This window comes from Citrus sinensis, chromosome 3, assembly GCF_022201045.2.
Source record: "Citrus sinensis cultivar Valencia sweet orange chromosome 3, DVS_A1.0, whole genome shotgun sequence".
Lineage (NCBI taxonomy): Eukaryota > Viridiplantae > Streptophyta > Magnoliopsida > Sapindales > Rutaceae > Citrus > Citrus sinensis.
This window is the reverse complement of record NC_068558.1, coordinates 36,766,975-36,791,652: the sequence shown is the minus strand read 5'-3', so window position 1 is coordinate 36,791,652 and position 24,678 is coordinate 36,766,975. Positions and strand designations below refer to the sequence as shown.

The 24,678-nt window shown below is 35.2% G+C and overlaps 4 protein-coding genes across 17 annotated transcripts; 2 read left to right on the top strand and 2 right to left on the bottom strand.

Moving 5' to 3' along the window:
- The first annotated feature begins 1,037 nt into the window (after nucleotides 1–1,037).
- Nucleotides 1,038–8,271, top strand: LOC102611491 (protein NLP9-like). 8 transcript variants are annotated; one of them, XM_006478769.4, is made up of 8 exons: nucleotides 1,038–1,248; nucleotides 1,842–1,968; nucleotides 2,349–2,398; nucleotides 2,559–3,748; nucleotides 4,546–4,605; nucleotides 4,773–5,528; nucleotides 5,914–6,037; nucleotides 6,744–8,271. In XM_006478769.4, the coding sequence occupies exons 4-8, from the start codon at nucleotides 2,804–2,806 to the stop codon at nucleotides 7,904–7,906; spliced, it is 3,048 nt and encodes a 1,015-aa protein (XP_006478832.2). In that variant the 5' UTR covers nucleotides 1,038–1,248; nucleotides 1,842–1,968; nucleotides 2,349–2,398; nucleotides 2,559–2,803; the 3' UTR covers nucleotides 7,907–8,271. The 8 variants fall into 8 exon arrangements, with proteins under 8 accessions (XP_006478832.2, XP_006478831.2, XP_052293668.1 ...); XM_006478768.4 differs by having other exon boundaries at nucleotides 1,038–1,300; nucleotides 1,845–1,968; XM_052437708.1 differs by having other exon boundaries at nucleotides 1,038–1,300; nucleotides 1,845–1,968; nucleotides 2,237–2,398.
- Nucleotides 8,272–8,752: 481 nt separating this feature from the next.
- Nucleotides 8,753–12,035, top strand: LOC102611206 (peroxisomal membrane protein 13-like). Its single transcript, XM_006478766.4, has 5 exons — nucleotides 8,753–8,901; nucleotides 9,432–9,683; nucleotides 9,922–10,232; nucleotides 11,159–11,251; nucleotides 11,544–12,035. Exons 1-5 carry the CDS (start codon nucleotides 8,874–8,876, stop codon nucleotides 11,745–11,747), a joined length of 888 nt encoding a protein of 295 aa, XP_006478829.2. The 5' UTR covers nucleotides 8,753–8,873; the 3' UTR covers nucleotides 11,748–12,035.
- A 203-nt stretch (nucleotides 12,036–12,238) lies between these two features.
- On the bottom strand, nucleotides 12,239–18,151 carry LOC102610692 (uncharacterized). Of its 6 annotated transcripts, none has more exons than XM_006478765.4 (6): nucleotides 17,910–18,151; nucleotides 17,029–17,103; nucleotides 16,819–16,852; nucleotides 14,186–15,902; nucleotides 13,701–13,785; nucleotides 12,239–12,895 (listed from the first exon to the last, which is right to left on the bottom strand). In XM_006478765.4, exons 1-6 carry the CDS (start codon nucleotides 17,996–17,998, stop codon nucleotides 12,859–12,861), a joined length of 2,037 nt encoding a protein of 678 aa, XP_006478828.2. In that variant the 5' UTR covers nucleotides 17,999–18,151; the 3' UTR covers nucleotides 12,239–12,858. The 6 variants fall into 6 exon arrangements, 5 of the variants coding, with proteins under 5 accessions (XP_006478828.2, XP_052293670.1, XP_052293671.1 ...); XM_052437710.1 differs by having other exon boundaries at nucleotides 12,239–12,585; XM_052437711.1 differs by having other exon boundaries at nucleotides 14,186–15,715; nucleotides 17,910–17,934.
- A 2,771-nt stretch (nucleotides 18,152–20,922) lies between these two features.
- Nucleotides 20,923–24,302, bottom strand: LOC102610394 (MDIS1-interacting receptor like kinase 2-like). 2 transcript variants are annotated; one of them, XM_052435872.1, is made up of 3 exons: nucleotides 23,810–24,300; nucleotides 21,455–22,750; nucleotides 20,923–21,369 (listed from the first exon to the last, which is right to left on the bottom strand). In XM_052435872.1, the coding sequence occupies exons 1-3, from the start codon at nucleotides 24,246–24,248 to the stop codon at nucleotides 21,083–21,085; spliced, it is 2,022 nt and encodes a 673-aa protein (XP_052291832.1). In that variant the 5' UTR covers nucleotides 24,249–24,300; the 3' UTR covers nucleotides 20,923–21,082. The 2 variants fall into 2 exon arrangements, with proteins under 2 accessions (XP_052291832.1, XP_052291831.1); XM_052435871.1 differs by having other exon boundaries at nucleotides 21,455–24,302.
- Nucleotides 24,303–24,678: the final 376 nt, after the last annotated feature.

Below are 24,678 nucleotides of genomic sequence, written 5' to 3'. Positions count from 1 at the left end.
ATCAAACATTTGAAACTCGTTCACACTATGTAAAATTATATCACTGAAATACTTTTACATGGAATACTTTTAATGGATGCTCGACGCTAACTAATATAACACATCACAAGGTACAAAATTATCTCATAAAAAGTAAATACTTTGTAAGTACAAAGCTAGATTAACAAGAAGTAATAAGAACACAATAAAATCTTGTATTACATCTTTTATTTTATCTCTCCTTGCATTAATTTAATTCTAAAAGTCTAGTTAACTATTAACCAACTTATTTTTGTTACAATAAACATAATATTGGATGTTCTGATCTTTTATCTGAACAAATAAACTGATATAATTAGTAGTTAATAAATGAGAATATGGTAGTTAAGTAAATATTAATCATACATAAATAAAAATACTTATATTTTAAAAGTTTCCAAAACTCATATATAATCCAATTATGAGAGGATATTTAAATTGAATCTAATATGCCTATTTGCGCCTAATGTGGCGTTGTATTATTGACCATTTTTTTACAATTTAATTGCAGTTTGTTATTTTTTAAAAATGTTATTGATTATTACAAATGATTTTCACATAGTGATACATATCTCAAAATTTTTATCATAAACAGTTATCCCTAATGATGCGGTACTCATCAATTGATTAGTGAGAATAATACAATTAATTTACTTAGATTTTATAAAAAAATTATCAAATAATCAATAAATAATATATCATTTACATTGAAATTTAGGATAAAAAATTTAGAATACCATTACTCTTTCACATATAACCCACCCCCTTGATTTGCACCTTTTGTGGGGAAGGTTTTAACTGAAAACATAAGCCAAATTACTTACGGTGGAAATTACAAAGAGGTCAAATTAGAAATAAGACAAAATCATGAAAATATTTCAGATAAATGGAAATCAAAGTAAAAAATAAAGGCAAATGCCGTAGACCACAATAATTGTATACCAAATCAAGGGTAATTTAGGTAATTTTGGACATCTAATTGCTCGTTGTAATAAAAGCCACCAAGTATTTTAAACTATTTTATGGATCTACAAGACCAAACGAAACTGGGTGTGTTTCTCTCTGTCTGTGTAATCAAAATAAAAATATAAATACATTTTCAGGCACCATTACCAACCCCCTTTGGAACAGAAAATGTTCTATTTTTGGCAAAAGACTGACAGCAGATGATGCTGATTTCTTTTAATTAGTTGCACAATAAACACCCACCGTTTAGGGTTTCCTTTTATAGTAAGTGAATTACTCATCATCACCACCACCTCACTTTCTCTTTCTTACAAAGGTAGAACTTCTACTCTGTTGATTGATTTCTTGGTCTTTTCTACAAACGTAGTTTGCTGAGTTTCGAGGAATTTTATTTTTTTTATTGGGTCGGTATTCTTTTGGATTGCTTACTCAATTAAGTAAAGTTAGGATAAAAAAAATGCTTTTTTTTTTCCTTTTCTAATCTTTATTGTGGGTGAGAGTGTATTTGGTCTTTATTTTTTCCGGTCAAATTTCATCAATTCTCTGACTTTTTGGACATTTCTTGAAATACCCATTTGCTTATACTAACATTTGGATTTACTGTGTGATGGGTTTGTCCCTTAATTTTGTGAATTTGGTCTTGAATAGAAGTTCTGATTCATTTCACCTAAATTTCACTTGCATTTTGTAATTTTTTTTTAAAATATTTTTCTTGTCATTTCTTAGCATACCCAGTTGATGCACTAATAAATTTCATTTGAATTTTATAAATTTATGCATTTTCTTGCCATTTGTTAGCTTACCCATTTGAATATATTGATATTCAGGTTAAGTGTTTTTTTTAATTTTTTTTTTAGAAGGTGGGGTAGGCAGAGCCTACATATGTTTTGTAACCCAAGCCTCCTCAAAGATTGGAACTCGGAAGGTTAGCCAAATAGAATCCACTTGGCCACGCCCCTTGGGGCGGATTAATTTGTGTTAAAGGTATGTATTTTCTCAGAAAGTTTTATGAACTTGGTCTTGAATAGAAGAACCGGTTCATTTCCCTTGAATTTTATTTGAATTTCATCTATTTACATTTTTTCTGCAAGTTCTTGGTTTACACAGTTACTAGTATATGTAAACGTCAGCTGAATTTCATTTGAATTTGTGCAAGTAATTGCCTGCAGTTGTAATCTCTAAGCATATCCACATGTCTGACTATCAAAATCCATGTATATTTTATGTTTGTTTTGTTTCACTTGTGTTCTAGAACTCGGTGTTCGTTGTTTTTTGATATGGTCACATGGCTTCCTCTCCATATGTGAATCTGAGGTGGGTTCTGTGAGTCATTGTTGATTGAAAGGTTTGGACTTTTCTTGCAGTGTTTTGTGGCAGCTTTGGAGACTGTGAATTTGGTAGTCATCCACTGGAGGTCAGTGTCATAAATTTTTATTGCTATTTATAGAAATCAGATTTTAGATAGCGAAATCAGACTTTATGTGATCTGTTTTGTGATTGGTTTTTTATTTTGTTCTTATTTGGTTTGTGTTATGTATATAATGGAAGTGTGATTTGGTGTGTGGGTACTGCAGGGTTAGCACAGTTTCACTGGGGAAAGAGTGGGTTTATTTGTAAACTTGAGTTGTTTGTTTAAAGGGGACAATTTACAAATTTCAGCACAGAGCAAAAAATTGTTGGAACTTATGCTGATGTTTAGGAGTCTTCAGAAGCAAATCAGAAGAGAGATAAAGGAAGTAAAGGCTGTGTCGAGTGAATGCTTTTTGCTAGAACTCTTAACGTTTTCTGAATTGAGTTGGAAGAGGGATTTTAATTGAAAATGGAACACCCCTTTTCACCTAAAGAAAAGGGGACTGGTTATTGGGCTTCTCCAAGAGCACCTATGGAGAACCTGGCACCATTGGATTGTGGTACAAGGAGCTCAAATTCTGGGGATCTGTTCAACAACTTCTCGGACCTCTTGAATTTTGATGCTTATGCTGGATGGTGCAACAGCCCCTCTGTGACAGATCAGATGTTTGCCTCCTATGGATTTTCGTCATTTCAGTCAACACCTTGTGCCTCTTTTGACACATCGAATGTCATGGCATCAAATTCTTCTGTAGCTTCTGAGGGTGGTGGTACATCAAATGCTATGGAGAGTTCATTCGATCGTGGAGACAGGATAGGTTTTCAGCAAACAAGCACCGACTGTTATCCAATTGATACTAATGATGCTGATGATTTGGTCCCAAAACAAAGTAGTGGCGTTTATCGAGAAAACAACACGAATATGTCTAATTCTATGATTTGTAGGCCAGTTCCGCCATCACTTGATGAGAAGATGCTTAGGGCATTGTCCTTTTTTAAATTGTCGTCCGGAGGGGGCATTTTGGCACAAGTTTGGGTTCCAAGAAAGCAGGGAGATGATTATATCTTGAGCACTTCTGACCAGCCGTACTTGCTTGATCAAATGCTCGCAGGGTATCGTGAAGTGTCTAGGAAATTTACCTTTTCTGCAGAAGCAAAACCGGGTACCTTCCTTGGGCTTCCCGGTCGTGTATTCTCGTCTAAAGTTCCTGAATGGACTTCAAATGTTGCTTATTACAATGAGGCTGAGTATGCGAGGGTGACACATGCAGTTAATCATGCTGTTCGTAGTTGTATTGCCTTACCAGTTTTTCAGTTTCCGGAGATATCGTGTTCTGCCGTGCTGGAAATTGTTTCTGTAAAAGAGAAGCCAAATTTTGATGCAGAGATTGAAAATATTTGTAATGCGCTTCAGGTGAGTTCATATCCCCCCTGATATTACCTTGTTTTCTTTCTCTTCCCTGTTATGTGATTCTGTGAGTCAATACAAATTATTGTTGGCCTGGCCATTCTTATTTTGCATTTGAACTTTGTTCTTTTCTATTGGATGGAGGGGGATTGTCGTATGACGGGAAAAATATATAGTGTTCTTTTGAAAGAGTCACTTTGATGCCCTGGTTTGAACAGGTCCCAATACACTGCAACTAAATAAAATTTCTTTTATCAGTCTGTATTGGTGGGGTTATTATGAGTACCGAGTTTTTACAAGGAAACATCTAAAAGCCCTTAGTCGAGTGTTTGTATGTATGTATATATTTATATTTAACACAAACATAAGGTAGTCTAATTTGTTATGAAAAATATTCAATTGTCGGCTGGAGTCATTGCATTGATGTCTTATTATAGTTTTAGGTAGCATATGTTTTTTCTAGGTTCTCATGAGAAAACAAGGGAAAAAAAAAGTTCATTTGCATCAATTTTTACGGTAATTACTGCCTCGGTAGATGTTATGGAATTAAACAAGTGCTTCCGGATTTGACTTAAATGGTTGGGTTATAAATTCGGAAAAACTATGTGCATGATAGCTCATTGTACAAAGCTTATGAGGCAACTCCCCAGTTCATGATGATTGTTTGCAGGCTGTTAATTTAAGGACTTTATAATTAAATCTACATTATGTATTATCTAGTTATTCCTTGTGGATGGATGATGGCAAATTTTAGAATGGAATTGGATGTTAATATGAGAGATGTTCAATTTCATTGTTTGCAGGCTGTTAATTTAAGGACTACTGCTCCTCCTCGTCTTCTTCCCCAGGTTTCATCAGAACTTGTAAATCTTTTTTCTTGCCACTTTTATATTTGTGGTTGAAATTAAAATAAGAGATTTCTTTATTCGTTTATTTGTTTTAAATTTGGGTAGAAGAAGAAAAATCTATCTATGATCACTATTTATTCTGCAATGCTCTGCTTTCTTTAAGATTTTCTGTTATTTTCCAGAACATCTCAAGGAATCAAAAGGCAGCCTTAGCTGAGATAACTGATGTTCTACGAGCTGTATGCCATGCACATAGATTGCCACTGGCTCTAACATGGATTCCCTGTAATTACGATGAGGAAGCTGTGGACGAAGTTATTAAAGTACGTGTTAGACATAGTAATACCAGTTCAGATGGAAAAAGCGTTCTATGCATCGAGGGTACAGCTTGTTATGTTAATGATAGTGATATGCAAGGATTTGTGCATGCATGTTCTGAGCATTATCTCGAGGAAGGACAAGGTGTAGCTGGAAAAGCACTTCAATCAAATCATCCCTTCTTCTTCCCTGATGTAAAGTTATATGATATAACTGAATTTCCACTCGTCCATCATGCACGCAAGTTTGGCCTGAATGCTGCTGTTGCGATTAGGCTAAGGAGCACCTACACCGGTGATGATGATTATATACTTGAATTCTTTCTCCCAGTTACAATAAAAGGGAGTTCTGAACAGCAACTCCTGTTGAATAATCTCTCCGGTACAATGCAGAGAATGTGTAGGAGTTTGAGAACAGTTTCAGATGCAGAATTAATACAGGATGAAGGCTCTAAATTTGGGTTTCAGAAGGAAGTAGTGTCTAACTTTCCGCCAATGGTGATGTCTAGGAGAAACTCCCAGTCTGCTTTATCGGATAGCGACTTTAATTCAATTGAGAAAATCACCTTGAGTGTGTCTAATTCCAAAAGTGGTCTTGAAGCAGATGGTCCTTCTGAACAGGTATTGTTCTTTAACATATTCTTCAATCTTCTTTTGATCAATTAGTCATTCACTTTCTAGAATTCAAAAAGCATGTTATTTTTTGTTTAATTTGCGTTATGTGTAATTGTGTATGTGTGTGCGCATAGTGACATGATAGTCTTCGTGTAGTAGGCGTGCCAATTGAATTGGGTTGTCATCTTTGATCTTTCTAGTTGGCTTTAGACTTGTATGGAGAGAGAGAAATTCGTTCCCCCCCCCTCTTTGTATCCATTAGTTTCCCTTGGTTTCATGAAGCACTCCTGTTGGTCATGAAATGAATGAATAAGTATGTGATGAATAATATGTAAGTATGTGTAAGCAAATTATTTATATTTTTGGGCTCAATTTTGTACATTCATTGCAGGTAATGAGTGGATCGAGAAGGCCTATGGAGAAGAAAAGGAGTACTGCAGAGAAAAATGTGAGCTTAAGTGTTCTTCAGCAATACTTTTCTGGGAGTCTTAAGGATGCTGCAAAAAGCATTGGGGGTGAGATCTAACATTTCACATTCTTGCATATTCTTAATAATTAATTGATCCTGTCAATAGGCAGTTTAGTCATGTTTGATGTTGATCACCAAATCAGAGAGAGTGCATGTATCTTTTATTTGTTTATCGTTTTCTTAGAAAATTAGTAAGGCAAAATTTTGTTTAGACTTCAACCGGAAAAGTTATCATGCATAATTATCTTTCCTGTAATAAGTTAAAGATACTCCTATCTCCAGAAAGGTGAATTTAGTCTTATCTAATTAATTGGTATATTTTTTCACCAGTTGCATCACGTAATAGTAACAGAACAGTCTTCTGATGACAAGCGCAACATAACATGTTTTCAATCTTCTGACTTTTTAGTGACCCAGTTAATGTTGGGGTGGGGGTTAGGAAATATGTAGTTCTATGTTTGAAACACCATCAAGGATCCTTCTTTGGCTGGATAAGCACTATTTTGACCTTTCGACTTTTCAATGTTGTAAACATAGTTTATACAGTTTTTCATGCTAAATTAAAGATAAATACTACAGACATTCTGAATTGGCAGATAATGGTTGATACTAACAGTTATCTTGTATAAGTTTGAAGTGATGGCCTTGAATTGCCATAAAAACTAGTCATTATAGTATAAAATAGAATTATTGCCATTGTTTTGCCCACTTTAAACAACAGTAGCTAACATTTTGAATATCTCTTTTTGTAGTCTGCCCCACCACACTGAAAAGGATATGCAGACAACATGGGATCTCCAGATGGCCATCTCGCAAGATAAACAAGGTGAACCGCTCACTGAAGAAAATACAAACAGTTCTCAACTCTGTTCAGGGCGTGGAAGGTGGATTAAAGTTTGACCCAACAACAGGTGGTTTTGTGGCAGCTGGCTCAATAATTCAAGAATTTGATGCTCAAAAAAGTTCACTCCACCCTGACAAAAACATGCCTGTCAGGAATTCTGAGTCAATAACCAAAGATTCAACATCTATACCTCCAACACTTAGTATTGATGGGGAGAAGTTTGTGGTTAAAGTGGAGGAAGATGAGTGTAGTGTGGACAAAAACCAAGTAGGGCCTCTGAGTATGCTCATTCAAAATAGCTCTAAGGGAGAGCTAAATAAATCTAGCGTCAATCTGATTGATTGTAGTGAAGATTCCAAGTTGATTTTGACAGATGCAGGACCATTTTGGCAAGCTAGGCTTGGAACAGCAGCTTGGGATTCTCCTGACACTGCTTCCATGGTTTCTTATTATGCAAAAGGAGGAGAAAAAGGGGCACGCAACAAGAATGGCTTACAATTAGAGAGTTCTGACTGCCACTTTGTGTCCCAAAGCTCAAATCCCTTGGCTGCTGCTGACAATATGGATACCAGAAGGGAAGGTGATGATGGAATTATTGAAAATAACCAGCCTACTACTTCAAGCACGACAGACTCATCAAACGGCTCTGGCTCATTGGTGCATGCTAGTTCAGTAAGCTCTCCAAGTTTTGAGGAGGGAAAGCACTTAAAAATCCATCCAGGCTCTGATGACATCGGTTCCAAAATAATTGTAAAAGCTACTTATAAAGAAGATATTATCCGGTTCAAGTTTGATCCTTCTGCAGGGTGTTTCCAACTGTACGAGGAAGTTGCAAGGAGGCTCAAACTGCAAAATGGTACATTTCAGCTCAAGTATTTAGACGACGAAGAGGAATGGGTGATGCTTGTCAGTGATTCGGATTTGCAGGAATGCTTCGACATATTGGAATCCTTGGGCAAAAGAAGTGTGAGGTTCCTTGTTCGGGATATCTCTTGCAATGTGGGCAGCTCCGGAAGCAGCAACTGCTTCTTGGCAGGAAGTAGCAATTGCTTCTTGGCGGGCGTTTCATAGAAAGACGAGATGAGCTCCAGCTTTCATACAAGGTGATAATTATACCCAGAGAGGTTGCAAGTGGGCCATAGTCTCTCCAAAACCCACCAAACCATTTCCAAGTTCAGTGACTAGAAATGGTAAACAGTGGAGAATCCTTCGCTGGAAGAGTCAATAAGGGGGAATATGAAGTTTTAGATTACAGTTCATATATATGGTAATGTATAGGTCTGCTGTATATGTAGAAATAGTAATAGTTGTAGAATAGATTCAGGTGCTAAGGTTCTATGGTTCCCTGATGGCTGATACCCTCTTGTCAAGTCTGTACATAAGTTTACATGTTAATTTTGCTGAAAAAAAAAATTGAAGTTTTATCATTTGGTTTATTTTGTGATGACGAGTGACTTGTCTATTATTAGCATGTCTAATAGTGCTTTGGTAGGAGATGCTTTGAAATGAATAGATTCATAAAATTATTAAATGGGAAATACATATTCTTAATATATTCATTTTGACATCCCCACACGTTAAATGTGAACAAATCTTTCTTAATACAATTAAATATTAAGTGCTCCCATATTGTGTCATCATTCAAGTACATGTTCTTGGTTTGGTGTAGAAATAAGTTCCACAATCAATAAAGCATAAAATTTTTTAATTGAATTTATTCATTTAATATTTTTTCTTTTAATTGATGATTTGGTTTGGTTTAAATCACGTGAAAAAATTAGCAATAATAAAATATTTTGTATGTGGTCCATAATTTTGTCCCATAACATAACAGTAATACTTATGTAATCAAACGACGGCGTAAAGATGCCCACTGCGGGGTGGAGCCCACGCGCAAGGGAGACTTTGACCTGGATCATTCCATCACATTATTAATAAAATAAAAAAATATTATAAAATAGACGGGGCGCTCCGGTAATAGGCATCGTCGTTTAGTATATCATTCAGTTCAATGTGATGTCGTTTCTCTGCTGTTACAATGGAATCGAATCCGCCACAACCACCAGGTTTGTTGAACAACAAAATTAAATTCGTTCAAATCAATTCTGCCGATCAATTTTTTTATATAATTGTGTGATTTTAATTAATTTACTTTCGTATGTGCAGATATTGATTGCTTGCTTTTTTTTTTTTTGTCCCTCAATTTCTCTGTACGGTTACTTAGGGTTTTGTTAATGTATTGATTGGTTGAATTTTATTAGGCGCTCTTTTCTTGACTGCTGAGAATATTTCTTTCAGAAAAATCGTGTCTTTTGTTTTTATTGAAAGGAAAAAATTGATTTTTTTTTCTTTGTTAATTTTTGGGATAACAAGGTGTCTGGAGCTCTTTGGGTTGAATCATTGATTTAAGGTATATGCTTTGAGAATCCATAGGCAACTATCAATTCGTATTTATAGTTGTTAATTTTTTATAATGTATTTTCTTGAGTTGAATTTGCAAATTTGTTGGTGATTACTTGTTATAATCTGATTTGGATGGGTTATTAATTGTATATTTTCTCATGGATTTTGAAATTCAATGTGTTCGGTGTTGCAGCTAGTAGTCCGCCTCCGAAACCTTGGGAGCGGGCAGGTGCGGCTTCTGGGCCTACACCTTTTAAGCCCCCGTCAGCTGGCAATACAAGTGATGTAGTTGAGTCTTCAGGAACTGCAAATCCGGGAGAAATTGTTTCTGCTTCTGATAGGACTGCAACTGTCAATAGAAACGCTGTTGGTAGGCCTCTTCCCTCAAGACCCTGGGAGCAAAATTATGGAAGTACGAGCTATGGAGGTACCAACAACTATGGAGGTAAATAATGGGTCTTTGTCGGGATATAATTCTAGTGATATCTTTTTATGGAGGAAGATCTCTGCCTTCTGTTACTTGCTGTGTATTCAGTATATTTTTATGAATGGTTTAATTAATGGAGCCTTTTTTTAAATATGATTGTTTGTCATGCGCAAAATGATAAGAGGTACTGAGTGGTTCAATACAACACCTAACTTTGTTTTGATTTCTCTTTTCCCTTTTTCCCCTGGTAATGTAGGTTACGGGTCAACTATGAACTATAATTCCAGCTTAGGGTCAGGAATGTATGGTTCATATGGCGGGGGAACGTATGGAGGTGGCTTGTATGGTGGAGGGATGTATGGTAACAGCATGTATAGGGGAGGCTATGGTGGGCTTTATGGATCTTCTGGGATGTACGGAGGCGGAATGTATAATAGTGGTTTTGGAGGACCGATGGGTGGTTATGGAATGGGCATGGGTGGTCCTTATGGAGGAGCTCAAGATCCAAATGATCCATATGGTGCTCCTTCATCTCCTCCTGGCTTTTGGATATCAGCTCTTCGAGTGGTAAGGCCATAATTTTGCTTACACTAGTTCACCTCTTAGAGGAATAACATATATATTTACCAATTTTAAGGATGCTTATATTTTTTGTCCAACAAACATGCAACACCTACATGCGTTTTCAAATCCATTCCACATGTAAAGTAAACACAATATCCACTTGATTGCCAACCTAAACATTTCCTGCCTTCAAGAATTGGGGTATTTTTGCTGCTGTACTGTCTGGAAGCTGTAGAAATACATATTCTGGATTTCAACCATAATTTGCTCCAATATACTGTTACAGTTTTATAACCTATGCAATTTTGTGATTGGTTTCTACCCTTGTTAATACATCATTACTATAGATTATTGTTTTTCATGTTTTTCTTAAATATGGCTTTAGACTTTTGGTTTCCCACTAGAGCCGCTCTACATGACAAATTACAGCTTTTGTTCCTTGTGGCATTTTAAAGGTTTCTTTCTTCCTTTTTCATTTTTCAAACAATTAATGTCAGTCTTTAAACCCCTTGATTGATGTAAAATCTAATAGCAACTTAAGTCCAACTATTAGTATCACTTGGTTATTTTCACGGTGAATCGACTTTCTATGGATGTCCATGAAATGCATCAGACAGAATATAAATTCACTGAACTTGTATTTGAAGCACAAATGATATAAAGAGGGAGTTTGCATGTCCGAGATTGTTTTCTCTGTTCTGTCTAAGAATATGAAATTAGATAACTAGAGATGGTTGGATGAAGCTGTCAGTTTTTAATAGTTTTGGATTATGATCTGGTCTTTAGCCTCACATATTATTTGATTCAAAATGAAAGAACGAGAAAAATGTGATTAACTTTTGTGCAATGAGTTGATCAACTATAATAAGTTATTTGTGGGATTTACTTTTCCTGCCTGCAGTTATTCACTGTTTTTTCTGTGATGACAGATGCAAGGTGTGGTAAATTTTTTTGGCCGGATATCAATTCTTATTGATCAGAATACGCAGGCTTTCCACTTGTTCATGACTGCACTTCTTCAGGTATTTCCCTTGAATCTTTCTGTTTATTTGATGAGTAAGTATAGAATTAGCTGTCATCTTTTTTGATTGCCCAACTTCATTATAAATCAAACCTTTAAAATCTTAACTGGTTCCTACGATGCCGAGACAGCTTTGGTAGCTTCTGGCGCGTTGACTTTCTATCATATACTTGTCGTCATCTGCAGTCAAGCGCCATTTTTCAAAACTCTTTGACATGGATTTCATGGTACCTTATTTCCTGTCAGTGGTATTTCTGCTAAGTTGCACTGTTTCGTGATGTGATTTTCTACAGCTTTTTGATCGCTCTGGTATGTTGTACGGAGAACTCGCTAGATTTGTATTGCGGCTGCTTGGAATCAAAACAAAGCCTAAAAAAGTTAACGGTCCAAATGGACCCCCACTCCCTGGACCCAATAACATGCATGGAAACCAAAACTTTCTTGAGGGACCAAAGGCTGCACCAGGAGAAGCTTGGGACAACGTTTGGGGAAATTGATGCCAGTTAATAAGGTGATAATACCTGTTTTGCTGTAAAATATGGATAAAATGAGATTGTATTGCTTTCAAGGAAAGTGACAATGCCTCCAAGAACATTACATGAACCTTGTTATGATTTACACCTGTATCGAAGTAGCGTTTTAGTTGGTTGGGCGTAAAAATCAAAGTGGTGTGAGGCTGTGAGCTATGTACCATGTTACAGATGGGAAATTGGTTAAATTGTATCAGGTTTCCCTGGTGTGGTACTTTGAATTTGTTGATCTATTTATAGGTAAGCTATTTGACATTTTGAATGTAGATCACTGACATTAGGAAATATAATCTGAGACCTAATCTGAGACCTTTTCTTCTAAGCCAAGGCGTAATACGTTCCACGAGGCGCGAAATGCAAACTGAAAATAAGCAATATTTTTCTTATAAAATTGGTAGTGACTTGTGAGCAATTTTATCCCATCTATTTTGGAATTTCTTGTAATATCCACCTGTACGTGTATAAATAACACGAAGAACTTTCAATTGCTAATGCTTCTCATCCCTATATTTTTGGAAAATTTTGTTGCCAAAAGAAGCAATTACATAAATTGAATGAATTCATTAAAAAAAAAGGAAGCAATTACATAAATTGAATGAATTCATAAACATATTTAATATTTGTTGGATATATCTAAAAAGAAGAAATAAGATAGAATGCTCTGATAGATTCCATATTTCCACGTCGTTTAAGAAGACAGAATGCATTGATGGATTCCATATTTCCGGGCCGATTTGAAAACAATGGATACTACTTAGTGATGACTTCTTGTATAATTTTCAGTAATCATCGATAGAGCCAACACCTGCAAGAATCAGAGGTGACGTGGATTAATGAAAGAGAAATCTCATTGGACTACCATGAATACTGTCTTCCAGTGAATAGACAGATACCCGTGAAATGGTGGTAACTGGCAAACTTCGATGATCTTTCCTTTATAAGGCTCTTATATCCAGTCAAACCCAGATGTTACTCAAAAAGAATTGTTGGCGGCAAATCTTGATTATTCAAAACCGAAGGTTTTCAAATAACCTCCAACTCTATTAAACTGTCCAGTGAAACTTAATTTGAATGCTTATCAGGCACCCATCAATTTCTTCAATTTTTCTACTCGACTGCAGCCATAAAACATTTTTTTTTTTAATTAGAAACTGCAAAATGTAGTAATAAAGAAGATGTAAAAATAGATAGTGGACCAGCTGTCCACTTGGAAAACAAAGACTAGCACTATTCATGTTAAACAAAAGTATACCCAATCACCCCTATGCAAGGTTAGAATCATTTATAACTCCCTATCTCAAAACCAAAACCGTATCCCAGGTTATATGTATGAAGTAAAAGGATGAATCTTGAAACTCCTTAGAAACTAAAGCCCAAAGTGAAGCAGAAAATGAATTCTATCCCACACTTTCCCTAAAAAATGTGAACATTTCTTTCCTCCCACATGACCCAAAACAGTGCTGCCACTGCACATTTCCAAAGAGTTTTAGCCTTTCTTCCTCTACCAAAGGCAAAAAAATTCTCCATAAGAAGAGAAGCACAAGAACCCGGAATGACCCACAAAAAATTAGCTTCTTTGCACAACTTATACCACAACTTTGAAGCCAGAAAACGGTGAAGAAAAAGATGATTTGAAGTTTCTGCACTTCTCTTACACACCACACACCAAGGAGAGACAAAAATTAGAAAACTTTCTTTGCATCACTTCGCCAGAATTTAATTTCCCTTGAGCCGAGGCCCACAATAAGATTTGAATTTTAGCAGCCATAAAACCATTCAACAGTTGACATTAATGAATGTTAACTTGTTAAGTACACAAGAACACGCACAAGCATGCATCATGTAAGTTCCAAAATTCCACATCTAACATGGCCTAAAGTTTTAACATGGAATAAAAACTAACTGCATAAGCAAAAATACCTTTTTGAAAAGGAGGTCATCAACTCTTTCACCATAGGAACTATATCAGAGCCACCCACATCTTCATATGAAGTCTGATTTGCTCCTGCAATTGCACATTAATATGAAAGGCATGATTCTTTACTTTGACATTTAATAACAGAAGAAATATGTGTTAAGTGGTACTAAGAGGCCAATCCATCTTCCATCCTATCCAATAAAAACAGAACAGAAACTCAAGAGCAGGTTATTATTTATTCAACGTACGAAAAGACTGAACAAGAAAAACTCAATGTTGAATCCAATGATTGGTTCAATCCTCTTGAATTTGCATCCTTACTACAGGAATCATCTAAACCAACACATGTAAACATGCCTAACGGCTGTAATTTAAATTAAATATGCTATACTATTCAGCAAAAGCAAAGATGTATAGGACATAATATGACTTCCTATGCAAAGACATTAAGCATATAATAAAATCTCCAGGAAGATAACGCATATACCTCGGGTATTCTCTTGAGTTGAAGAGCCTCTGAGATATGAACTGTCACTTGAATCTAAATCTACTTCATCTTCCTGCGCAAACTTCTCCAGCATGCAACCAATAAGATTATATGCAACCATACTTGTCTCATCACAAGCTTCTTGAATTGCAAGGTATTGGTTTCTAAATAAGCTTGGCTTGCAGGGAAAAATTTTTGTATCCTCAGAAACAAAATTAGAAGAAAAGAAATCCATACTTCTTGATGAGAAGACTTTGCCCGAACTTTCTGCTTGGCCTTGACTTATATCCATGTTGACTCTGCCATGAAGAAATCTTGATCCAAGGAAATGCAAGGAAGAAGTGGTACCGTGGGGATTAGTGGCCACATTGGTCCAGTCCTCTGGTTCAATTTTTCCAAAAGAATTTCCATTGACCCTCTCACTGGGAGTGAGGTGGGCAGAAGATCCATTCTCCTGGGTACCAGAGGCAGGTTGTGTACAATAAACGGGCATTGACTCCCCAATACCTTCTATTTTGTAGTCTGATTCAACAGAAGGAAACCTACTACTTTGAAGGGATCCAAATTCTGGGTGCCGACTATCATTGTCAACATCACCATCACTACTATCATCATCATCACCGTCATCGCTTTCTTCTAATTCCTCCATATATGCATCTGTGAAATCCTGATCCAACTCATAGTCAGGAAGAAAATCCCATACAATCTGCCTCATCTGAGCACTCACACTTAATACACACTCTACCTCTTGCTCAATTTCCTCTCCTGGTAAGCATCTATGTGATATAGATCGAGAATTCTCGTTAATAACAGCAAGAGCTTTTAATAAAGACTTTGGAATGGTATCCATATTACTGCACTCAAAAAGATACTCAATTAACATTTTCTTGATTGCTGTTCGTAAACACTTGTTAGAGAGATCTGCATTTCTGTCTAACATTTTCTGCAAATTTTTCAGCTCCGAGGCTCCAACCTTTGTTTTGATCAACCAAATGGCCTTCACTATCTCGTTTTGCAAGTTTTTGATTTCTGGTGAAAATTGATGAAATCCCATGTCGGAAGAATTTTGACAGCCTGGTTCTAGCTTCAATGATAAGCCAGCCACAGCCATTGCTTTACCTAATGGCTCCTGAAGTTCATCCCTTTTACCAAGCTCTGAAAGCATTTTCTTGCTCATTTTCCTTATTTGCTCAATTATATAACCTCGATTCCGCTTTTGTTTATGGTGCCGTAACTGAGGCATGCGCCCTACATCTCTAAGCTTTCTGTGCATAGTGATCAGGGCCTCATAAGGCAAGTCCTCTAGTCCATCAAGTATCCTGATAATTGTAGCATGATGAGACTGAAGTGTGGGAGTTAAAAATGTAAAACAATTCTCTCTAAAATTTTTTGGGTCATTTAGGAGTGCGGATAGCTGTTTTAACATAATTTCCCGACAATGGTGATTTCGGTTTCTGTGGAAGATTGGAAGAGATTCCCTAATAACTCTTTTCATTTGCCGTCGAGTTTTCTCAAATTTGACCAAGCCTCCTGTAAGCATCATGGCAATATGGTAAAGCCCCTTATTTGTCAAAGTATCGAGACATGAGATAAGGATTGTTCTTATATTGCGCATATCAAACAATTGCATATTGTCTTGAGTAACAATATGCTCATTTCCAGTACTATATGCACCAAAGGACTCTTCAACACATGTTTTTACGTTCTCAAATAATATCTGAGAAAAAAAAGAAAATACATAAATTTATTAATGCTGGAGCTATTACGAATGTTGATAGAACAAAATTATATCATAGCCTAGGTTGTACAAAAGAAGTATTTTAGGAATAAGTCGAAGCAAACATAACATTTATGGGAACCATTCAAACTCCAGAGACTTCAATTCTTTTGGCCTAACATTTAAAAGAATTTGAGAACTGCAATTCAGCCTTGCAGCATATCTTCTTTCTAATTATAAGAAAAAGGAAGGTTCTCATAAACAAAGATCAACTTAAAATTAATAATAAAGCTTAATTTTCTTCTTCAACCAAATATAATAAACTTAAATTCATAAGAAAAAATAAACAAAAGTAAGTGTAAAAATAATAACTGCCAACCCTTTATTTTTTTATCAACATCAAGGCCTGTGCATAGATTTATCATACCACCTGAACAAGTCTTTCTTTTTGTAATTATTATAAACAAAAACCATTCAAAGAAAGGAGGACATCCTAGTAAATATAAAGTTTACAAAAGCCGTACCAGACAACAATGATATCAAGACAAGGCAATAAAATGATACAACTATATGACGAAAATAGCAAAACAATGCAACATATAGAACCTACAATTAAATTTAAAAAAATAAAGAAACGGAATATATCCTATTAGCTTTTAGAGTGGCATAGCTTTGATTGCTAGAAGTTTCTTCTTAACGTGAATCTTTTACATATTCCTTTAATCATGCTGTAAATTTATAGGTGAACAAGAAGCATATTTGTGACATTATGTCAACATACTTCTTGCTCAACTATACAGTATTTCAGAAGAATTCATTCTTAACCTTCAAACCTTCGTTTATGACTAATCATCAATTGAGATAGAAACTTTTGGTTAATAGTAGTGAGATCTTTTTGAAAAAGAATATAACTTACATCATCCTCTCTAAGCAGAGATTCGGGCAATGACCTGCAGAATAAAACCAAATCCATTTTATTCCAACAAGTTACTGTAAAGAAGTAAATATTAATACCCCCCCCCCCCCCCCCCCCCCCCACACACACACACACGCACGCACGCAGAGACACACGCGCGCGCGCATTGATCACTACATCCAATAGGAAAGAAGCCTGCACACAAAGTACCTATGTTCTTTAAGGAACTTGGGTCCCTTTGACCAGTGTTTTTCAGATTTGGACGGGGTGAGTCCCATCAACCACCTGCAGTGAATAATTTGGTCAGGATATATAACCAAAATAATATAACTCTAAAATCCAGATAAATGAGTATGTTGCCCAGGAGTGGCTAAGAAAAAATAAAAATTCGTTCACAATGATGTTAATGCAAAAACAAAATATGAATCCACATTCAACAAGTTGTCTCCTCTCTGATGCAGGCAGTAAAGAATTTAGACAGTAAATGGTCCAACAAATTCTAATATTCTCTAATTGAGACCAAACTATAAAAGCCAAAAATAATAAAGAATCCAATTTCAGAGGGCCAATGCATAAATGAAAAAACCATAAAATAACGACCACTTCAAGCAACAAACAAACCATTAAAATAATCAAGATTACAAAACAAAACCAACCTGCACAGGCAGTAACACCCATGCCTCATGAAACCCAATAAATGTTTTCATAATATGGCACTTACTATTGCCCGGTCTGAAATTCTATCCTACCATCCGCCATATATAACTACCCGGCAACTATTCGGATCCGAGATAACCGAATGAATGTAGAACATGGTTCAATATGCAAAACAACTCATATCAGAAACATATTTTCTTTATTTTTCATTGTCTTGGCATTCTATAAAATAATCTAAGCCTGAGACTAAACAGCCATACACAAAATCTTAAACTTGAGATTGCAAAACAATCCACCAAATTTCTAAATTATTAAATTATTTAACCCTAAATTGTTCAATGTTATTCTTTTGGAGGAAAAATTCCGAAATTTTCCCAGATATTACACTATCCATTAACAAGTAAAACCAAAGCGAAAGAAAAAACTGAAATTACCGTCTTTTGCGCTTAAGTTGCTTCTCTTGACGTTTAATATCGGACAATATCGATTCGCAATCTGTTACCAAGAAATTCATTGGTTCCATTTTATTGCTTTTCGTGCGATTCTTTACGTTAATTTGATTGTTTTAAGATTGAATTAGGGTTTTGTCAGAGAATAAAGAATTAGGGTTTTGTTACTGTAATGAAGAGGGAAAAATAAATGAGAGTGGTAAGCCGACTGCGTCAACTTGAGCTCGGCGTCGTAAGAGCCTTTCTGAAGGTTTCTTAATTCGATTTCTTATTAGGTAAATTATAGTTGAGGGCCCTGTACTATTACAAATTCGCAATTAAGGAATATTTAGTTTAACTAAATCTTAATTGACATGACACCCATCTATTAAATAACATAATAATTATAAAATAAGTGATTAATGCATTCTATCTATATCTTAATTTTTAATTACCACATATCACTATTCCCAAGAAATATACTATAAGAGTTTTAATGTTACGTTATTTGATATTTTAACTTTTTCATATGCATCAACCTTTATATAAATATTAACAATAAAGTCATAAATTAGTCCTGAGTGATAAAAATCTCCGAGTCTACATTTAACGCAGCGTAAAATTTATTTACCGTGAGACAAGAGCAACCAAATAGCAAAGAGACTCACTTAAAAAGCCAAAAATCTTTCTCCAACCAGAATGGATGAGACAATCAGACAATCAACTCTCACTGCGAGGGTATGTTCAAGTTTGGTTACTTAGGTTTCTTTAGGTGATTTGAACCACTGATTTGATGGTGATTTATCGGAGGCTTATAGTCTGTTGGTTACCTAATCTTTCATCAGTAATATTGCTTATAAATCTTGTCTTACACGGATCATCTGAGTTTTGTTTCGCGGAGCTTGAGGGAGGAGACAACCTGTGATAAGCTAGATGATAAACTTTCCTCTGTTCAACGAAGAGACAAGTTATGTGTTGATACAAGAATCCTGGCTGAGACTTCCACTAACATGAGAAGAGGTGAGCCTTTTGGTTTTTGTCTTAATTTGGTATCTTCAGGAACGTACGGACAAGATTAATTCGTTTCCGAGGAACTTACTTGGTTAACATGATACGGTGAGCAATTGCGCCCACGCTGCGATCTTTTAAAGTTTTCGTGAATGAATTTGTTAATTAGATGCCAGACAGTGCCACGTGACTATTGTACTCACTATAAAGTAGATTAACAATTTCATCCATTAGATCTTTGCTCTTTGAAATAGAGCATGATAATTTATTAGAAATGTCGCGGTTCAGGATCCTAAATTTTTTAAAGTTTGAAAAAGTTATTAAGTTATGCGGTTTAATAATATATTGTCTGTAAAAATTATTAAGTCATGCAGTTTAATAATACAATGACATAATGCTATTAAACTGCACGGTTTAATAGTTTTTCTGTACTTTATTAAAGTCAAGAATCATAAATCAGATTGAAACTATATAATTTAGGCAAATGATATGTTACATTTCATGTAACATACATATTTCACAATAACCACACAAATTGTGTAGGACCATAATTTGTGTGGTTGTTGTTGAGTGTGTATGTTACATAAAATGTAACATAGGGGCTCCCTATAATTTATATGCTTGGTGTTAAATTTAAGTCACCTTAGCATGGCCAAGGCTTAAATATTAGGAGAAGAGTAATGATATACCCTCAAAGTTCGGATACAAAATTTTACCACTCTGTTCCTAATTGTTATTGTTGTTTTTTTAAAAATTTTTTTTAATAATTACTCCTAACATACGTGTGCAGCTGAGTTGGCTGCAAAGAAGAATGGAGTGAGACATTTGGGAAAATATTACCCTTCTGTTGGTTGTCCCTATGGCGGGTCTGATCCCGGGCTAGGCTGTTGATGCAAAAACTGAACGCACACCTCGCAATTGAGTTTTACACTTGTATTTAACCAAATAAATGGTGCTTAAATTTATGTGTTGTGAGCTACTTCATCTAGGCCAATTTGATATATTTTGTAGTTTTTAAATAGTTATATTTAGTAAGTTGCTGTCAAAATGATTTCATGCAAAAAAGAAAAAAACTAGTTAAGTGTTTAATAAATTTATTTTTAAAAGAGCCATGACTCTTAAAAATTATTAATCTTGTTTAGTAAATGGTATTATTAAATCGTGGAAAGAAAACAAATGACTAAATTAATATAAATATTAAATGAAGTTTACTTATACATATTATATTTTTATCATGTATATATAAATAATTGGTAACTAAAAAAAAGTATCGGCATTAATTATATTTCTTATTTTTTTAGCTAAATATAATTGAAGATAAAAAACTTAACTATAATTTAATCAAATAACACCGACATTGTATAATCAGAGTATAATAAACTACTCAGAAAAATATTTAAAAAATGTCTAATGACAATGTTAATTAGAGTTTGCTTAAGATTTTTTTTTAAATTAATCTCGTCAAAGCGAGGATTAAGATTTTATTAAATTACAAATAGCATTCAGCAAAAACAAAAGCAGCGAAAGAACAAAAGCCCTCAAGATAAAACTGAAATAAAGAAACAAAAAGCTTAGCAAAATCGGTAAGATAGCTTAGGGGTTTACATCCTTAGTATTATCATTTAAGTAATATTTGTTGGATGATAAATCTGATTCTTACAACTTTGAAGCTCAAAGGATTTTTATCTAGCCCATGGAACTTTCTTTAGGTAGTTAAGATTTGTGGTGTTAAATGTGGTAATGTGGCAAATAAAATTTGTCCTGTTGAATATGGTTGTTACGTTTGGTGTGTGCTTATGATTTTTGTGATAGTTAAGTTAATGCATGGTTGTGATTAGTTGTAACAAGTACAAATACCTCATCGTTCAGTTGGTTTAAGTAAACAAGAAGTAGTAAAGTATTTTAAGGAGATGTAATTGAGGAGTTATATTGAAGTTATAAGAAAAAAGAATGTTTTGAGAATTTGATCATTCAAATTCTCCAACAATATTACAGTCACAAATGTAAAAATTATTTTTATACAAATTGATGGGTATAACATAATTGATTAAATAAAATTACCATGGCTCACTTTTTATTTTTATTATTTTATATTTTTATTCAACTAATTATGTTATACCACATGAAACTCACTATCATTACAGCATATAAAGAAGTAGACTAAAAGTGATTTATTTGCATAATAACTGACAAATTGTCTGCATATTTGGTCTAGATTCTGGATTGTTATCTAGGCACAAGAACGCAACCTCCATGATTGATATCACTTTGCCCCGAATGTCTACCGAGAGAGGTGGAAGCCGAGGGTCCAACATTTCATTAACCAATATGTTGGGATTGGAAGATGAAACATTGGAAAGAAAATCTCTTGGATGTTTGCCCTTAATTACTTCCAGTGCTAACACTCCAAAACTGTACACATCACATTTTGCTGTAACTTTCATTGTGTAAGCAAGCTCTGCAAGATTGAAGATAAATAAGATCAGTATATATACAGCACCAATGCTCCATAAAATTAACAAAAGAATCAAAATAATAAACACCTGGAGCAACATATCCGTATGTGCCTGCAAATTCAGTCCAATTAGATGAGTCTGGCTGGATAAACTTAGCGATTCCGAAATCTGAAACGTGAGCTTCGTATTCCAAATCGAGCAACACGTTCTTGCTCGATATGTCTCGGTGGACAATTGGTGGAATGCAATCATGGTGCAAGTAAGATAAGGCATGAGCTATACCCTTAATCACATTAATTCGCCGACTCCAGCCCAATTCTTCTGCTGATGTATCATTGTTCAAGATCACAGACAAGCTGCCGTTTTCAAGATATTCATAAACTAAGAACGAGTGTCGGGCATGTGTACAAAATCCATAAAATTTCACAATATTTCGATGTCGTATCTCTGTCAACACTGTAATTTCCCTGAGGAATTCTTTTTTATCCGCCTTCTCACCCGGAAGTTGTGAGTTGAATTTCTTAACTGCTATGAGATCTTCAGACTGTAGCTTAGCTTTGTACAGACTTCCTTGTGCACCTTTTCCAATGCAATACTTCTCGTCAAAATCATTTGTTGCTCTAATGATTTGGTCGTACGTAATTTTTCCTTCTAAAGTTAATGTAGAAAGAAATCCTGAAGCATTTGCAGGGCTGCTCTGTCCTGTTTGTGAGACCATCTTTGTTCTTCGAGAATTGAATAACAATCCAATCGAAATAATTGAAAGAGCAAGTACGCCTAGAAGAGGGAGTAGAATCATAATAATTAGTTTCTTCACTGAGGCTCGTCTGCTTGACCTGAAAGCTTTACAAGATGACAATCCCTTATCATCGCCACACAATCCTCTGTTGCCCTGCAATGCTTCAGCAGGAGCATCTCGAAATGCTTTGCTGAAAGGAACTGGGCCCTGTAATCTGTTATAGGATATGTCAATGCTTGACAAGCCATGCATATCTTCAAAGCAATTTGGAATGAATCCAGAGAGTTGATTATAGGAGAGATTCAGCTTCACCAAGCTTTCCATATTGCATATTTGGGATGGTATTTCTCCTTCGAGAAAGTTTTGGCTCAAATCTAACTCTGAAAGTTGAAGCTGCAATTTCTCGAATTGAGTTGGAATTTTATGGGAGAACTCATTGTTGCTCAGGTTCAAATAGTGAACTTTCAATAAGTTACCTAGACTTCCTGGGATTGCGTTGCTTAGTCTATTTTCAGACAAATCGAGAAGTTCAAGTTCGGTGAGAGTGCCAATCTCTGGAGGTAGACTACCAAAAAGTTGATTCTTATTCAAAATGAGCTTGTTTAGAGAACTCAACCGTCCAAGTTCCATTGGGATCTTCCCTCCTATATGATTTGAAGAAAGATTAAGAACTTGTAGTTTAGATGAGTTTCCAATCTCTGGTGGTATGCTCCCAGTAATATTATTCACCGAAAAATCCAAAGTGCCTAATTGTGGGAACCTACCCCAGTCAGATGAGATTTGACCGTGAAAATTATTGTGGCTGAGATCTAAGAATGATAATGTTGGATAAGTGCCAACAAAAGCTTCCGAAATGTTTCCAGAGAGATTGTTTTGGTTCATACGTACTCTGACTAGGTTTGTGAGATTTTTGAAACTTTTGGGAATTGGACCTCGAAAATAGTTAAATCCTAGGAGTAATGATACCAACTCCACAAGATTTCCTATTGCTTGAGGAATGGAACCAGAAAGCTCGTTGCGATAGAGATATAGCAATCTTAAATTCCTCAGATTGCCAATTGAAGAAGGAATAACACCGGTTAGATTGTTCATGCTCAATTCTAGATCAAAAAGACATTTCAAATTTCCTATTTCTTTTGGAATTGAACCTGAAAGCTGATTACTATAGAGGTATAAAATACTTAAATTGTTCAAATTTCCAATTGAAGAAGGAATAACACCATTTAGACGATTTATGCTCAAATCTAGATTAGAAAGTGACCTTAAATTTCCTATTTCTTTCGGAATGGAACCAGAAAGCTCATTACTATAAAGGAATAAAGATCTTAAATTGCGCACATTTCCAATTGAGGAAGGAATAGCACCACTAAGATGATTCATACTCATATTTAGATTAGAAAGACACTTCAACTTTCCTAAAGTTGAAGGAATAAAACCCGAAAGTGAATTATTAAAAAGATGTAGGGTAACTAAGTTGGTTAAGTTACCCAAAAAAAAAGGGACTGAACCAATAAGTTGGTTTGAACTCAAGTCAAGAGTAGAAAGAGATATCAAATTTCCTATAACTGGAGGGATATAGCCAGTGAGAGAATTATTATAAAGAGACAAAAGACTCAGTTTGCTCAAATTGCCCAAGGATTGAGGTATTGAACCATTTAAACAGTTAGAGTACAAAGAAAGCTCACTAAGAAAACTTAACTGACCTATTTCTGGTGGTATCTTCCCGGACAACTTATTAGCTGATAAATCAAGGTACTGGAGCTTGAAGAGTTGACTGATTTGAGGTGGGATGATACCGAAGAGCTCATTATTAAACAAATTAAGAAAAAGAAGATCAGGAAATGATGAGAATGAGAATTCATCAAGAGTACCATTTAGACTTGTAGTTGTCAGGTTAATACCAACGACTCTTTCGTCATGGTTGCAATAAATTCCTGACCAGGCACACAGGTTTTTTTTGGTGGCATTAACTGGAGAAAGAGTCCACGAAGGTAAGAGAGAACGGCTATGGATTTGAAGACTTGTTTTCCATTTGAGAAGGGCACGGGCTTCTTCTGTAGAATCAGAAGAAACAGGAAGTGAAAAATCTGAAACAAGAAGCAGGATGAGGGAAAAAACTATTATATGGGTTGACGAGTCCATTGCTGGGTTGAGTATGGAAGGCTAACAATTGATGTAGAAAAGAAGCAAACCGAGGGCCAAATTTATATCCCATGAGTGAATCAGCATGAGAGCATAAAGTCAATTGATCAACATTTTCTACCCATTTTCTCCCGCATATGTCTATTCATCACGTTGAAGATAGACGTTACAATCACAGCTGTCCATCAAAGAGGAAAATGCTATTGAAATAATAATTATGTTATTGAAATAATCAGTTAAGTTTACACATTTGGATGACTTTGTCTTATATTGAAAATTGCAGTGGCCTTAGCTTGAATATTTTTTCCACTATTCCAAGGCAACAATAATACAGTAGCAGGAAGAATGATCGTTTAACACGCCATTGACTCAGGAAATTTTCTTAGTAAAATAAATGAATTAATACAGTAATAGGCTTAGCCTTTTTTTG

Excerpts from the sequence above, each read along its gene's own strand:
- LOC102611206 (XM_006478766.4), top strand. The coding sequence starts at position 8,874 with ATGGAATCGAATCCGCCACAACCACCAG. Across the intron at positions 8,902-9,431 it reads GAATCCGCCACAACCACCAG|CTAGTAGTCCGCCTCCGAAA; the intron begins GTTTGTTGAACA and ends TCGGTGTTGCAG. Across the intron at positions 9,684-9,921 it reads AGGTACCAACAACTATGGAG|GTTACGGGTCAACTATGAAC; the intron begins GTAAATAATGGG and ends CTGGTAATGTAG.
- LOC102611491 (XM_006478769.4), top strand. The coding sequence starts at position 2,804 with ATGGAACACCCCTTTTCACCTAAAGAAAAGGGGACTGGTTATTGGGCT. Across the intron at positions 4,606-4,772 it reads CCCAGGTTTCATCAGAACTT|AACATCTCAAGGAATCAAAA; the intron begins GTAAATCTTTTT and ends GTTATTTTCCAG. Across the intron at positions 6,038-6,743 it reads TGCTGCAAAAAGCATTGGGG|TCTGCCCCACCACACTGAAA; the intron begins GTGAGATCTAAC and ends CTCTTTTTGTAG.
- LOC102610394 (XM_052435871.1), bottom strand. The coding sequence starts at position 24,248 with ATGGACTCGTCAACCCATATAATAGTTTTTTCCCTCATCCTGCTTCTT. Across the intron at positions 21,370-21,454 it reads ATACGGATATGTTGCTCCAG|AGCTTGCTTACACAATGAAA; the intron begins GTGTTTATTATT and ends TCAATCTTGCAG.
- LOC102610692 (XM_006478765.4), bottom strand. The coding sequence starts at position 17,998 with ATGGAACCAATGAATTTCTTGGTAACAGATTGCGAATCGATATTGTCC. Across the intron at positions 17,104-17,909 it reads CAACTTAAGCGCAAAAGACG|GTGGTTGATGGGACTCACCC; the intron begins GTAATTTCAGTT and ends TATTCACTGCAG. Across the intron at positions 12,896-13,700 it reads ATGACCTCCTTTTCAAAAAG|TCGAGTAGAAAAATTGAAGA; the intron begins GTATTTTTGCTT and ends TTATGGCTGCAG.